Source organism: Neltuma alba, unplaced genomic scaffold, assembly GCF_004799145.2.
Source record: "Neltuma alba isolate B1F8T4 unplaced genomic scaffold, ASM479914v2 tig00002165_pilon, whole genome shotgun sequence".
NCBI classification, from domain to species: domain Eukaryota; kingdom Viridiplantae; phylum Streptophyta; class Magnoliopsida; order Fabales; family Fabaceae; genus Neltuma; species Neltuma alba.
In genome coordinates, this window is record NW_021632765.1 from 490,381 (window position 1) to 505,051 (window position 14,671).

The 14,671-nt window shown below is 36.1% G+C and overlaps 2 protein-coding genes across 3 annotated transcripts; one reads left to right on the plus strand and one right to left on the minus strand.

Moving 5' to 3' along the window:
- Positions 1 to 1,382: 1,382 nt before the first annotated feature.
- LOC114718771 (uncharacterized) lies at positions 1,383 to 5,072 on the plus strand. The gene is made up of 9 exons (XM_028904208.1): positions 1,383 to 1,400; positions 1,669 to 2,084; positions 2,540 to 2,926; positions 3,340 to 3,475; positions 3,570 to 3,732; positions 3,883 to 4,011; positions 4,216 to 4,410; positions 4,501 to 4,623; positions 4,793 to 5,072. The coding sequence occupies exons 2-9, from the start codon at positions 1,793 to 1,795 to the stop codon at positions 4,895 to 4,897; spliced, it is 1,530 nt and encodes a 509-aa protein (XP_028760041.1). The 5' UTR covers positions 1,383 to 1,400; positions 1,669 to 1,792; the 3' UTR covers positions 4,898 to 5,072.
- Positions 5,073 to 8,583: 3,511 nt separating this feature from the next.
- On the minus strand, positions 8,584 to 13,076 carry LOC114718741 (protein IMPAIRED IN BABA-INDUCED STERILITY 1-like). Of its 2 annotated transcripts, XM_028904175.1 has the most exons (9): positions 12,491 to 13,076; positions 11,376 to 11,660; positions 10,904 to 11,215; positions 10,575 to 10,802; positions 10,250 to 10,347; positions 9,817 to 9,928; positions 9,246 to 9,734; positions 8,836 to 8,968; positions 8,584 to 8,658 (listed from the first exon to the last, which is right to left on the minus strand). In XM_028904175.1, the coding sequence occupies exons 1-9, from the start codon at positions 12,842 to 12,844 to the stop codon at positions 8,651 to 8,653; spliced, it is 2,019 nt and encodes a 672-aa protein (XP_028760008.1). In that variant the 5' UTR covers positions 12,845 to 13,076; the 3' UTR covers positions 8,584 to 8,650. The 2 variants fall into 2 exon arrangements, with proteins under 2 accessions (XP_028760008.1, XP_028760001.1); XM_028904168.1 differs by lacking the exon at positions 8,584 to 8,658 and having other exon boundaries at positions 8,778 to 8,968.
- Between the last annotated feature and the right edge of the window lie 1,595 nt (positions 13,077 to 14,671).

The following is a 14,671-nucleotide window of genomic DNA, read 5'->3' on the forward strand; positions in this document are numbered from 1 at the left end:
AACGTCGTACTGCATTAAATGAGTTAAAACTTATGAATTTATTTTACATATGGTATTTGAAAAACTGACTAAGATATCAAATATATTTTAGGATAAAAAATGAAACCATGCGTTTATTGATTTGCTATAATTAAAGAAGTAACATGAAATAAGCTCAACATTCAGGATTGAAACTTCCTTCTTTTTGTTTCTTTTCTCTTCTTTGGCCAGCTTAGAAATCGTTCATTTACTCAAAAACTTGTATCTGCACAATCTGTACATTTGCAACTACGAACCACGTGAACAACAGATTGAACTTGTATATCAGGTAGATGATTTAAGATTTATTCTTGCAATCCACGAAACTCAAAGCAGTGCAAGTTATAGTTGTAGACATGGCATTGGCATTAGCATTTGACAACTCAACAAACAACCATGTAACTTGAAGACCGTAAATCTCAGAGTTCTGACCTCTTTTACTATGTTATGGGAGGCAGGGAATTCTCGGACGCATAAAAGCTAAAAACATCGAGGAGATAACGACGACAAGTAACAACATCATGCTTCTCACCATCACCTCTGTTCCATTACACGCACACCCACGTTGTTATTGCTTTCTCCCAAATTCATTTAATAACATCGAATTTTCTCTTTAAAGCAGAAAGAAAGAACATTTAAGGAAAAAAATTGCAGCATTTGGATCCGACATTTTCATCGTCGGACCCACCAACTTTGTTGCTCCGAACCCCTCCCTTGTCTCTCCCTGTCTCTGGGTTCGGAAGCTGCAGAGAAGGAGAGACCCCCACCCACTGATTTTTTATATGAAAAGAAAGGTATTCTGTCACCCTTTATTTTCTAGAGCGATTAGTTTTTTTCCCCCTTAAATTATTTAAGATCTGATTGTAAAGGAAAAATATTTTTTCTTTAGTTAATTTAACTTCTGTTGACTTTATCATTTATGATCTTCCCTGCCATACCTGTTCTGGGTTTTACTGAAGATGAATCTTACCCAAGACCCACAATGCCATCTGCATTTTATCTTCGACAAAGATTCTAAAGTTTCAGTCTTTTTCCATATTAAAACAGATATCCAAGAATTTCAAGGTGGTTGTCGTTCTCTCTCGGTTGTTTCTAAATCATACATATTCCTCTGCCTTGTCTGTTCTTCCCATGATGCTTCCTTTTTGTTATATTTTATGTTTTTCTGATGTTGACGCATTGTTATATAATAGTTTTGCTATCCATCTTCCTTTCCATGCTTCTTTTAAGAATCTTTTGATGTGGACTCCTAAGTCGTTTCCTCCTCCATCTTTCTATTGAAAACTAAGAAGCAATACTTTCTTCTGCTTGTGGAACTGGAAATCTACATACAAGTTTTTAAGTTTTCTGCAGGCGCTGACCTCTACCTTCCGGCTCCGGAGGTACGTGACTGTGTGTGTATTGATTTATATATTTCCCATGAACATTTTTTCTTCTTCTATTTTGAATTCATTAAGTTGATGTTGAAATTATGTCATTTTGAATCATACAGTAGACGTAACATTTTGATCACTTCTTATGGGATAATCAGAAACTGTTGCTCTTATGTTTTAAAAACTACATACATGTTTCAAAAGTTTCGTTTCACTGTGTTTTCATAATTATCTCTCAGCTTGATAACTTAGGCCGGGAAGCTATTGAACAATACAGGTAATGCGAGAACTTAGTTCTTGGTATTCTCGTAACCTGGTGTGGAGATTCTTCTGAGGCTTTCACCGTTCTCACGAAATCAAATTTGAAAAGTCTGGAGAATTTGAGTGGTTGACAACATACAATGGGTCATTGTGTGTCAGTACCTTCAAGAAATACTAGAAGAAGGAAGAAGCTTCATTGGATCAAGAAATGCAGTGGAAAGGTCTCAAATGCTGTGGTGTTTAATGCTGGTATTAAGAGGAGGCATAGTGATGCAGGGACATGTGTGACAGATTATTGTTCTGTTTGTGAATTTGTTCATGTGGACCTTGAGAATGGCTCCACTACTACTTGTAGGCGATCTCTAGTGTCCAATTCAACATTTCAAGTTACTCAGCTTGAATGGCAACACACTCAATATGATGCGACAAACTGTATGATCCTTTTCTCCCTCAGTCAACTCATTACAACCAAGCTAGGAAACACATATAAGATAACATTGATCATTCATGCATGTAACTATAACATTCATGTGTGTGTATGTCATGAAATTAGTTTACTTAGCTCGACTTTCAAATTATAGATCTCACTATCTAATAGGGACATTCACCGGTTGAGTTGGGTTCGATATCGAAGAAGGCCAGGCCATACTAACCTGCAGGGTCGACCCAAGTAGGTGACCCAGCCCAACTCTAATTTTTTTTCCCTCTGGGGCTAAAGTCTGACCTATCCAAATCGTGCCTGAACTTGTCAGGTTATGTATAGACCCAAGTATTTGGGAAGGCATGTGTTTACTTATACACTTGGCACTCATGTTCATGTTTTTAAGGAACGAACTTTTGTGCCTGAAGAAATGATACTGAGTAATTAGGTACTTTATTTCTTGAAGTGATTTCCCAGGAGGAAGCATATTTTGACACCGTCAGCGTTCTGGAACCTGATTCAGATGATGACAACAATAGTATACATGGAGGTAATAAGTGTATGTGCGAAGAGTACCATGAAAGTTATGTTAAAGCTGATGCAGGAAAGTATGAAATTTCTCGCTTTGAAAGAAGTCATGGAAGTTTCAAAGGTGTTAAAGAACAAAAACATGAAGTGGAGGAGAAGGCTCTAGATAATCCAGCGAAATTGAGCCTTCCTCTTCCGATAAGTTCCAATCAAAAACTTCCAAATCGGCCAGGCAAGGCTCTTCAGTGTCAGAAAATGCAGACAACGATTTTCAAGCTTTCTTTCAAGCGAAGGTCCTGTGACAGAGAAGAAATCACTGAACATGGTAGGTTATTAAGACATTTATTTTGCATTCCATCAAGAAAAACTTACACAGTTGGTCAATATTAATTAGTAGGCATTTTTGGAATCTGCTTCGGTTTGTTATTTATGGAAGTTGTAGGTTGCTGTAATTTATATATAGTGGATCATAAAATTAAATTGAATGAAACAATGTATGCAGAACCAAATTGAAAAGACACTTATCTGTCCACGGCCAAAATATGATTCCCATAAGAAAAAAACATAACTCTCAGTGTAACAAGCTTGTTGTAAGCATTGAAAGTCATGCATAAAATCTAAATTTGAGCGCAAGCTTCTTTTCTGCATGTGACTTCTACCATTTGCTTAGTTTTCGTAAATCTGGCACATGATATTTTGTTATGGATTAAACTTATTGATCCTATAATTGTACGTTAGGTCAATCAAAAAGATATCTGTATCGTCCCAGAGCAGGATGCATAATTCCATGCCAGGAAGGAGAGAAGCCATCCTCTGGATATTGGTCTGAAATTCCATCATCAACATTTAAACTTCGTGGAGAAACCTATTTCAGGTATTTCACGGAGACATTGGAACTAATTTTTATATATGTTTAACATAGAATAACATAATTACATGATTGTCTGATCTGATGAATCAATTTCCAGAGACAAGTGCAAGTCCGCTGCTCCAAATCACAGTCCCTATGTTCCCATTGGTGTTGATTTATTTGTCTGTCCCAGAAAGATAAACCACATTGCCCAAAAGCTTGAGCTTCCAAATGTGAAACCCTTTGGGAAAATTCCTTCACTTCTTATTGTAAATATCCAGGTATGTATATGCTAATTCTGTGTTAAAGTTGTTAGATTGCACTGTTTTTCCTCTTTTAGTGGTGCAGGTTATTTACTAGGATGAGATTGGTTTTTTATGAATGGTTGATGATGGGTCATATTACCTTTTTTTTTTTTTTTCATGCGGCAGATGCCTACATATCCAGCTGCAATGTTTCTTGGTGATAGTGATGGAGAAGGGATGAGTCTTGTACTGTATTTCAAGGTTACTGAGACTCTGGACCAACATATTTCTTCGCAATTTCAAGAAACCATAAAGGTAGTTTGAATGCTTTTCTTTGCTATTTATTGACACTACGTAGTTTTTACAGGAGCACCTATTTATAGGGTGCCAGCAGGATCAAACTTATTAATTGAAAAGGGGGGAGAAGAAAGGTCTTCCACTAATACTTGATTGATCATTGATCCTTCAAAGACAGTTTCACTCGTTAATATTACAAATGGTCGGTGTAAACTTGCGCAGAAATTAATAGATAATGAGATAGAAAAGATCAAAGGGTTCACAAAAGACTCAAGTATTCCTTTCAGAGAAAGACTAAAGATCATGGCCGGACTCGTCAATCCTAAGGATATGAACTTGAGTTCTGCTGAAAAGAAGCTGGTTCATGCTTACAATGAAAAACCTGTACTCTCAAGGCCTCAACACAGCTTTTATGAGGTAACACATGCGTATATGGTCCGTTACCATGTTGTTTGTGACAAAGGATTGATTCGTGATTTCTAACGTTGTTGATCTTTTCACCAAAAGGGTCCTAACTACTTGGAGATTGATCTGGACATTCATCGGTTCAGCTACATATCAAGAAAAGGGCTTGAAGCATTTCGAGACCGTCTGAAAGATGGCATTGTTGATCTGGGTTTAACCATTCAGGTTGGTACTATGCTAATATGTTCAACATGATGGGATCTTAGGCCGTAGGATTTAGTATTGATCAAAATCTCCTGAGAGGGACTTCTCTAGAATGATCTGATAGGTTAAACGTTTTGGTGACTTTTAAGGGATGTCATTGAACTTAGGACTGACCAGTTTGAAATGACAGGCACAAAAACCAGAGGAACTTCCAGAGCAAGTTTTGTGTTGCATTAGATTGAACAAGATTGATTTTGGTGAAAATGCCCAAATACCCACATTAATGGAGTCTTGATCCTGAATCATCATTTGTATAGCAGTTAACATTTCATTATAGCACAAGCTTTCATCTTTATCCTAAGTACATGCTAGCTAGAAATACAAGGTATCTCAACCTTGGTAGTTTTCTTCTAAATATTTGTAATCAAAATCTTGAGAAAAGCACATGTATTATAATTAAGCTGTTTTTTTAAATTTTTATAGAAAATTAAATATTGCGTAAGACGCGTGATAATGCTAGTGATTCCCGTTCAACCTAGACTGAATAGACTCCCCAACCCCCCCCCCCAATTGTTTCTTCCGTTTTTATTATCCTTTTTCATAGGCATAAAGGTGGCATTCGCAAGGCATGAATATATAGGATTCCTCAATGGATTATTTCTTTTTTCTTCCTTTTTGGGCACTACGGCGCGAATGGGCTGCAAAAGGTAAAAGCCCGGTGTGCGCCTGTTTAAAGAAAATTATATTAAAGGCTCATAATTACAATAAACTACAGCAAATTACATACAAGTCCAAAACAGCACAATTTATTAATTTAAAGCTCCTTAAAATCTCAAAATAAATAAGAGGTCTCATGAGACACAAGAGCAATATATTCTAGATAAAAAATTACATCATTGTCTCTGTCCATAATTGACAAGCTAACGGGTGGTAATTAACAAGTCAATAGGAACCTATTAAAAAGTTAGGAGGTGTCATTTGACAACTAAACTTATGAGATAAAATAATCTTCACATAAAATTAAATTATTACAAAAAAGTATTATATAACAAATTTTAAGCTAAAATGCATATTGATATCTGATGAAATAATAGGTTTATATCATGATTTTCTTACAAACAGTAGTTGACAAGTTTATGGGTATGGATCAACAAGTTAATAGGAATCTATTGACAAGCGGGGGTGTCAGTGTTATATAAATTTTTTTTTTTGTAATTTGATATTATGTGAATGTTATATTATCTCATAAATTTAGTTGTCAATTGACACTTCCCAATTTGTCAATAGATTCTTATTGACTTGTTAATTCATACTCATGAGTTTGCCAACTAGAGATGGGAACAATGATGTAATTTCTCATTTAGAATTTATTACTCTTAGATTCCATAGCACTTCCTATTTATTTTGAGATTTCAAGTAACTTTAGATTAATAAATTGTATTGCTTGGGACCTGTGTAATTTTCCCCCCCATAAACTATGGTTTGAATGTTGAAAAATTACTTTATGTGTTTCATACCAATTAATGAGATATCAATGCTTGACCCGCCTAATGATAAAGCTGAAGGCATGCGACTTGAAGGTCACTCAAGCTAAAGGAGACGAAGACGAGATGATGACTTAGGTTTAATTGGACTATATATAGCACCTAGACAAAACGCTATTTAAACCGGACCAATGCCAACGCTGGATACTTTAGCCAATATGAGCTTTGTAGGGAAGCGGGAGGCTTATCAAGGGAGTCTCCCTAAGTATCAAGATCTCTTTAGGCTCCTTCATTGGGACATGGATTGGCCTAGTACTTTGCTTCTTTTTGGAGTCTATGATATTAATTAATGTGGTTGCCAAATTGGTTAGCGTCTTTTTTTTTTTTTTTTTGACCGGAGTTAGCGTGTCTTTAGTTTTCATCTGTTGAAAGTACATTTGTCAAACCGACTTTCAAAACAATAAAAGCAGTTTCTACTTACATTTACCAAACTGACTTTTTCATGACTTCTTAAGCATGCGTTTGGATATCCGTTAAGAGCTCCAAACGTACTTGGGAAAATGAAAAATGTCGGTTGTAGGCTTATCTAAAGATAAAAACTTCTTTGGATTGACTTTTTTTCCCTCTGACTTGTGAAGAAAAAACACGGCACCGTTGAACATGAGAAGAGGCTACGGTGGGCGTTGCAAAAGTCAGTCTACTATTAGGTGCATTTACATACTCAGATTTGCCCTCCTCTCTCTTCTCATTCACACATTCAGGCTTATCGAAGCTGAACAAGAAGAATCACAGGAACGCATAGCGACCTCTCTCTCTTCTTTCTCTCTCTAAGTTGTGCTTGAAGAAGAGGATCCAATCACTTGAACTAGCCCCTATCTCAAGCGTCCTCACAGTTCATCGAGCTTGCCTTCTTGATAAGAAGACCAGAAGGTTTCACTCCCTCTATTCTCTTTTCCAACTTGCAATCTCCATCTGAAGAAAACGAGGAAGAAATGAAAACAAGAAGACCAGAAACTAGTCAATGAAGGTGTGGTTGGGGGTAATCCCACGTGTTCCTTATTTATGTTGAGTCTTAAATCTAAATTCACAATTGATGTATTTGGTGAAGGGGGAAAAAATAAATAAAAAAAAGGAATTAAATTAAATTAACATAAAACAAAATATTTAACTATGTTATTTTTAACAAGAAAATTATGTAATTAAAAATTTTTCAATTTCAATGAATTTTAATTTATATTCATATTTATCCATTATATATATTTAATCAATTAAAATTTATTTTCAAAATTTTCTCAATGATAACTCTTTTTATTTTTATAATTTTAATTATAATTATTCTCTAACAATTATCATATTATAAATATGTATTATTGAATAAAGTTCATATGTCTTTTAGTCATTTTATATCTAAATTTATTTTTCTATTAATCACCCAAATAAGTTTCAAAGTGCCAAATTGACTTTTTTATAATATCAATCTAAACATAAATCACATTATATTAACTCATTTTTACCTTAACTTATGTTTGCAAAAGTCAAATAAAATAAAAGTTAGTTTTACCACTACTAATCTAAACACATTCTAAGTTTTATGAATAGGTTTTTAGAGAAAGAAAATTTTCTATCCAAACAAGCTTTTGGGTGATTGACTTTTTAGAAAGACTTTTGGTGGTGTTAAGTGCGGTATACAGATACCCCTTGGGCCATATGGCTTTGATGAGTATTTTGGAAGTGGTAATCATCATTTGGGCTGCTCAGATGTTTTTTCTCGTTTAAGAAAAAGAATGTCACAATTTACAGGGTGGTTTGGGTCAAATCCAACCAACTTGTTCAATGTGTTGGGTGTCAATGGGTGAGTTTATTCTGAATTTATCAAAGAAAATGGAACTTCAGGAAGTCACAGGGACAAGAACAAAGGTTCATGATTTTGCAGTGGTGCACCTTTTCTGTCAACTTGTCAATTTATTCTTGATTATAGCAAATATATTCACTTTATTTTTGATACTTTGTTTATGTATCATTTGCTTTTGTTTAATCTGTATTTGTACTAGATGCTAGGCAGCCTATTGGTACTTTTACATGTATTTGTTTTCTATGCATGTTTACCAAAAAGAGAATAGGTTTTAGAAGACAAGAGTATACTTCTAGAGAAACAAAATAGAATACTTTCTAATCTGAGCAATGTAACTAGCTCTCCCCATCCCACCCAAACATCAAATGCACATCAAATGCATGCTTCCAACGTGCAGTGATGTCTAAAAGAACTGGGTTAATCGATTAACAAAATTTTTATCTGGAAAATAAACGGCTCTTGTTAAATTAGACCATCTTCAGTGTGGGCATTTACATCTGTAATCCTACATCTCAGTGTTACTCCCGCCGACTATGGTAAATTGATAAAACTCTTGTAATTGAAGTAGGGTAACGCCGCCAAAGATGTTAGAAGAGATCATGTTGACGTCTCAGTACTTCAGATGCAGTGTCATAGTTCAGCATTGGATGCAATGCTTAGCAAAGCACCCTTGCAATAAAGTTGATGACGACTCCAATTTAAGACCCTTGCATCAGTTGTCTGGAAACGAAAATACATTAATCATGAAGACTTATGGGTTAGCTTTAAATTTACTGTTAATCAAAAAGAGGATGGACAAAGGAATTATATGACTACACAGAGCATTAACTTGAGTTTCTTCCGTGCATAGTCTAAGCTACCCAACAATAGCACACATAGAACTCACAGATTCTATACCTCTTCCTAGTCTTGATTTGCGAGTTGATCGATAAATACCATTTTCATTCCTCTGTAACGACTCAATGATTCTATTTGGCCGAGATATTTGGGGTCCCGATAATTCAGGGAGATCAACTTGCTTTCTGTGGCTCTGTAAGGTTTTCAGTAAAGAAAGTAAACTGATGTTATTTCCGATGATAAGCCAGAAGCAAAGTGAGAACATTAATCTGCATTAATATTCAATTATACACAGAAAGGAATAATCATCATATCAAGTGTCCGTTGCCGAGTCCTGAACACAGAAAGCTTATGGACCGTTTCAGCTCAGAAGTGAAGACTTACGGATGATTTTATTATAATCTTCAATAGCCTTGTACTTTAGCGTGACTAAAAGGATATGATTATAATTGCCTGAGATTTTTCATTACCTGAGTATTTATCACAAAATCTTTTTGTTCTGACGGATCAATGTCTATATAATTGTATTCATCAGCTTCACTAAGAGAGTCTGGTGTGCCATGTGGAACCTTATGATTTTGTTGTCGATGGTTGGAAGTCTTGTCATGATGGCTTGCATTGCCAATATTTCTTCTTTCTGATACATCTGTCCCTCGTTTGGTTAAATCATAGGTGCCTTTTGCAAAGGATGGATCGAGTGCACTTATTTTGCTTTTTGAGCCGTCTGATAAAGTAGACGTAGCATCTACTTTTCTGTTTTTGGCCCATGCAAAGCCATTGGATCCTGAGACTGGCACTGGTACACTAAAGCCATGAGATACATCCATTACGCGGGTAGTCCCTGACGTGGCATTTGATGATGGCTTCGACGCCCCCCTATGCATAGCTCCTCCTTTTTCCTTAGGAATATGCGTTTTTCCATCGTCTTTACGAGCGTTTGGGGAGATGTGCTGCATTTCCTGTATAAAGAAGGGCAGCATTATGGAAGTAAGAACTGGTGATCTTTCACAAACAATATAGCGTTATACACCGAGAGAGTACCTCTTTTCTTGGAGCTGAGTTATTGACACGGGTTGGTTCTTGCAAAATTTTATGGACTCGCTTTTGTTTTCTTGATTTCGCAGCATCCTGCACTTTACCTCCAGCTTTTTTCCTGAGAGTACAGAATAATGCTGACCTTGTCACTGAAATTGGATACAAAGTATCTTGTTTGCTTTGGAAAGCCATAATCAGATACACTTAATTTTGAATAAACGTGTTTGACCAAAAAAAAAAATTTTGAATAAACGTGAATGTGAAACATTGACTAGGCCCAGGAGATGGCGTCACCTATCATTTTCATTCAACACGCACAGCAAAGGATAGTAACTAGATTCAGTTTCACAAAAAAGGATGGTAACTAGATTCAGTTTCACAAAAATTCAAGTAGAACACCGGCACTTGCAGAATATCTGTCCTACGACAATTTTCTTACCTATGTGCTTCTTCCCAATTCCTGATGTCCATTTCTTTGTGAGGTGGATACTTTGGCAGAATTGATGGATCACAAGCATACGGCTGGGTGCTGAAATACTGAAAGATGAAAGATCATATTAATAATCTATCATTAATAATCTATCTTAATTGTACCCAATCAGAAGCATCGTGAGAGCATAATAATAGAATAAGATTTTTAATACACCAAAAAAAAAAAAAAAAAAAAAAAAGAAGCAGGAATAAGATTTTTACAATACAAATTCTGAAGTATGTTATCCGCAAAGGATGAATATAGGACGTATTCCAAACTTCAGTGGAATTACCTCAGACATTAGGGCAGAGGAGGCAGTCCCACGCCTGAGAGGGTCAACGGAAAGTAAAGTCTCAATTAAGCTTAGAGCCGAAACTGGAAAGTCTTTACACTGCTCCCTTAGAGTGCATTCATAAGGAGTCTGAGGTTTAAACATTGTTGCAAGAGGAAGCTTACACTTTTTCCAATATTCATCAGGTGGAGAGCCACAAAGTTTAAATATTTTGTGTAATTGTTCAACCTGTAAAATCAAAAGGATGCATCAGGTTAAAGCAGCCCCTTGACTGTAGAGCTAGACAACAAGTGAACAGGCATGAATTGCTGACGGCCAGAGATAATTACTTCAGTTCTCCCCTTTAGAAGAGGCTTCCCCAGAAAGAGTTCTGCAAATACACAGCCCACGCTCCATAGATCCACCGATACTCCATAGTTTGTTGATCCCATCAAAAGTTCAGGAGGACGATACCATAGAGTCACTACACAGCTGGTCAACGGATGCTTGTTGTTAAGGGTATTTGCTAATCCAAAATCTCCTATCTTGAGAACCCCCTCATTGTTTACCAATATATTGGATGTTTTGATATCCCGGTGCATAACGCCATGGATGTGGCAGTGTTCAAGTCCACTTAATAACTGCCTCATGTAACATTTAACCTGTTTGACAAAAAAAAAAAATGTAGCTTTTGACCTGTGGAAGGGGCTGTCATAAAAACGAAATCTCTTTTCAGCTGTAACTGAGCCATCTCCTACTCTAGCATGCTTGACCTTTCATTCTAAACCATACAACTTTATCAGAAAGAAGATGCTGACAAACCTGAGTCTCACTGAACTTGACGTCGGGAGAGGATACCAGGCCTGCAAGATCGTGTTCCATGTATTCAAATACAAGGTATATGCTACTTGATAGTCGTGATGTGATTATACCCTCCAATTTCATGACGTTTGGGTGATCAAGCTTACGTAGGATTGCTATTTCTCTCGCCATGAATCTAATGCTCTCAGGATGAAAATTCTCAATATGTACCTTCTTCAGGGCAACCATCCTCCCGGTTTCAACCTCCCGTGCCCGGAACACACTGCTATATGTCCCTTGTCCGATCTAATAGAAAAGGAGAAGAAGAAACCTCTAAGGAATTAAGGAAAGACCTAAATTGAAATTATGTTGACTGGATAATGACAAGATGAACAATCCATCATAGCAATGGCAAGGAACAACATAATAATTGTAAACCAAAAAAAAAAAAAAAAAGGTATCGTAACAGGGCCAATTTAAGGACACTGGACAACATTCTTTGTGCCACTATGTTCTTTTTGCCTTCTTCCGGATCCTTCCCAATTAATATTAAGGTTATATGATATCTCCTCAGTGTCACTTTAGGTATTACATCATCTCGTTTTTTCCTGCATAGCAATAGAAATTCAATGCAAGTTGTCCTAATATGTAGAGAAATGAGTATAGAATAGTAGTCACCCAACATGTCTGGCGGCAAAAAGTATCGCATAATCATGATCTTAAAATCTCTCTGCCGCGACCCCGAAGCCAGCTTCCATTTGATAATGTGGGTTTTTAAGTTTATGACGCAAAATAAAAGCGCTACAAGTTTTCTCCTGATTCGTAAACCGCACTTCACAACCGCCTTAACTGAGTTGCGTCTGAGCAACATGACAAGGTCATATCCAACATCTCTACATTTAAAAGTAGAGCGAACTTAATTCTGCGTATACCATTAGGGAAGGTGCATTTTCAAAGATCTCTATGATTATCATGTCTCAAAGTTGTGACAAACCATCCTTTCTGGTCCATTCAGGCATTTACATCACTTGCAAATAACTTGAGCGAAAAGAAAAGTCCAATTTTGTAATAACAATGCTGAAACAACTCAGGCCAAAAAAGAAATGCTGAAACAAATAGCTATGACCTCTTCCAACCTTGTCTAATTTCTCAAATGAATCTGCCTTGAGAGGCACCCATCCTTGGATAGCTTCCCCTGCAACAGAGGTGAGCCAAGGGGGCCATCCGGCGGCATTCTGCTCCGCTTCCACGAATCTATGCGAAATTCTTAAAGAGCCAGTACCTTGAGAACTGTTCCTCTTAAATCGTTTCCCATCCTGTATCCGATCCTCCGATGGTTGTTCCGCTTTGGTCCCAAAATTCAGAGCCCCAGATCGGACTCTGGATGGAGGCTCCGCAACAGACGACCTCTTATCGGTGGTTACCGATACCGAACGCACATATTCAGGTGAAGCTCCGGCAATGGCCTTCTTAGAGTTAATGCAACCCATTTCTTCCCAATTTCTCCTAGAATCGATCAACAAGGGAAGAAAGCGATCGACCCTATTCGGGAAGTGAACGATGATAGGGGCATGATCCCCTACATCAGCTCCAATGCGGTTGCATCAGCTCCGAACATGTTCAGAGATAGTTAGCAGAACCCAGAGAAGGATGCATTTGACATAATTGAAAAATGATATGCCTTTGCCTGGATGGCACCCCACGCTCTCTCTCTTTCTCTCTCTTCCCGAAATGGTTTTTCTGTGTACTGGGAAAGCGAGATCTGCGGAGGATTTCCATAGAGTTCGTGGTTTGTGAGAAAGGGTCCGAAAGCAAAGGAAGAGAAATTCGTGGGTCCGAATTGGTTCATCTTTTGAGTTTTCTTGGTGTCGCAAAAGAGAGAAAAGAAAAAGGGGTATAATGGAACCGTTCGGAGGTTCTGTCATAATTTTTTGTTAGTTGATGTGGTTGCATACGGTGACACTGAGAAGGAGAGAGAATAAGAGAAGCCATTGCTACTTGCTTTTGTGGTGGTGGAGGTCGTTGCAGACCAACTCCCTTACCCCAACGGCTCCATTCTTCATGGCAGTTTGGAGTCTCGGTATTTAAAACATGCATGTAATTTACGTACCTGTCATTTTTTTTAATATAATATAATTGGTCTCTGGCCAAAAAAATACTTCTCTTCTTTTAAATATAAGACCTATTTACACTACAAAATAGATTTTATATTTAGGACTAGATGAGTAGTTTTTTAAAAAAAATTCGCATAAACTGATGTTTATATTAAATAAATATTTTTAATTCAATTTTTATTTTCCAACATTTAAATATTTGAAATAAATTTTATGCTTCTATTAATGTCAATAGGAAAAAAGATAAGAAAATACCCTGGAAATTGCTAAAGAACAAATTAGTGTGGATGAATTTCAAAATTTCAATATAGACTCCTTGTACCATTTTAGAATTTTCAAATTTTGTAAAATTACACAAATGCCATTTAATATATATATTTTTAAATATTACCACCTCAGCACTTCCAAACCTCAGTGATCTTATAGGTGCCCACCCACTAGAGCTTCAGCGACATGTCACTAGAACTCCCGTGATCAGTCGCCGAAGCTCTGGTGACTATTCTTTCGTATGTATTGATTACATTTGTTTTTAAAACTCTGAAAACTACTCTTATTTAGCTATTGACTATTCTAGTAATGCGATTGACTACTTTCATTTTTAAAATTTTGGTGATTACTCTTGTTTAGCTATTAATTACTCTAGTTTCACTACTAATTACTTTTAGTTCAAAAATTCAAAAAATGTATTAATTGTTGTTGGAGATCTAGTGACTACTTTTTATTTAGTTATTTATCCCTTTTGTGCAGTCAATAGCTATATAAAAATAATTATCGAAACTTTAAAAATAAAAATAGTCAATAGTTAAACTAGAATAATCAATAGCTATATAAAAGTAGTCACCGAGAATAAGAACAATGTCATCATTTCACAATATTTTAAAATTCCAAAACAGTACAAGGGGTCTAATTTGATATTTTGAAATTCGTCTATCTTAATTTGTCTTTTAGCATTTTTGAGGGTATTTTAGTTTTTTTTTTCCATATCAATATTAATTGTACAAGATTTATTATTAATTTTACTGTAAATCACAATGTACTCTCTCTGGTTCAAAATATAAGCATCAAATCTTTAAAAGGGTTTTTTTTTTAAAGATACAATTTGAATTTCTCTAATAATTTAATGTATTTTTTTTTCATTTTTATCCTCAATCAATAATATGTCTTTTCCATCTCTTTATTTTCACTCACTCTTTCTCATCTCTT

Excerpts from the sequence above, each read along its gene's own strand:
- LOC114718741 (XM_028904168.1), bottom strand. The coding sequence starts at position 12,844 with ATGGGTTGCATTAACTCTAAGAAGGCCATTGCCGGAGCTTCACCTGAA. Across the intron at positions 11,661-12,490 it reads CATTTGAGAAATTAGACAAG|ATCGGACAAGGGACATATAG; the intron begins GTTGGAAGAGGT and ends CTTTTCTATTAG. Across the intron at positions 10,348-10,574 it reads CCTCTGCCCTAATGTCTGAG|TATTTCAGCACCCAGCCGTA; the intron begins GTAATTCCACTG and ends TTCATCTTTCAG.
- LOC114718771 (XM_028904208.1), top strand. The coding sequence starts at position 1,793 with ATGGGTCATTGTGTGTCAGTACCTTCAAGAAATACTAGAAGAAGGAAG. Across the intron at positions 3,733-3,882 it reads TTCTTATTGTAAATATCCAG|ATGCCTACATATCCAGCTGC; the intron begins GTATGTATATGC and ends TTCATGCGGCAG. Across the intron at positions 4,012-4,215 it reads AATTTCAAGAAACCATAAAG|AAATTAATAGATAATGAGAT; the intron begins GTAGTTTGAATG and ends AAACTTGCGCAG.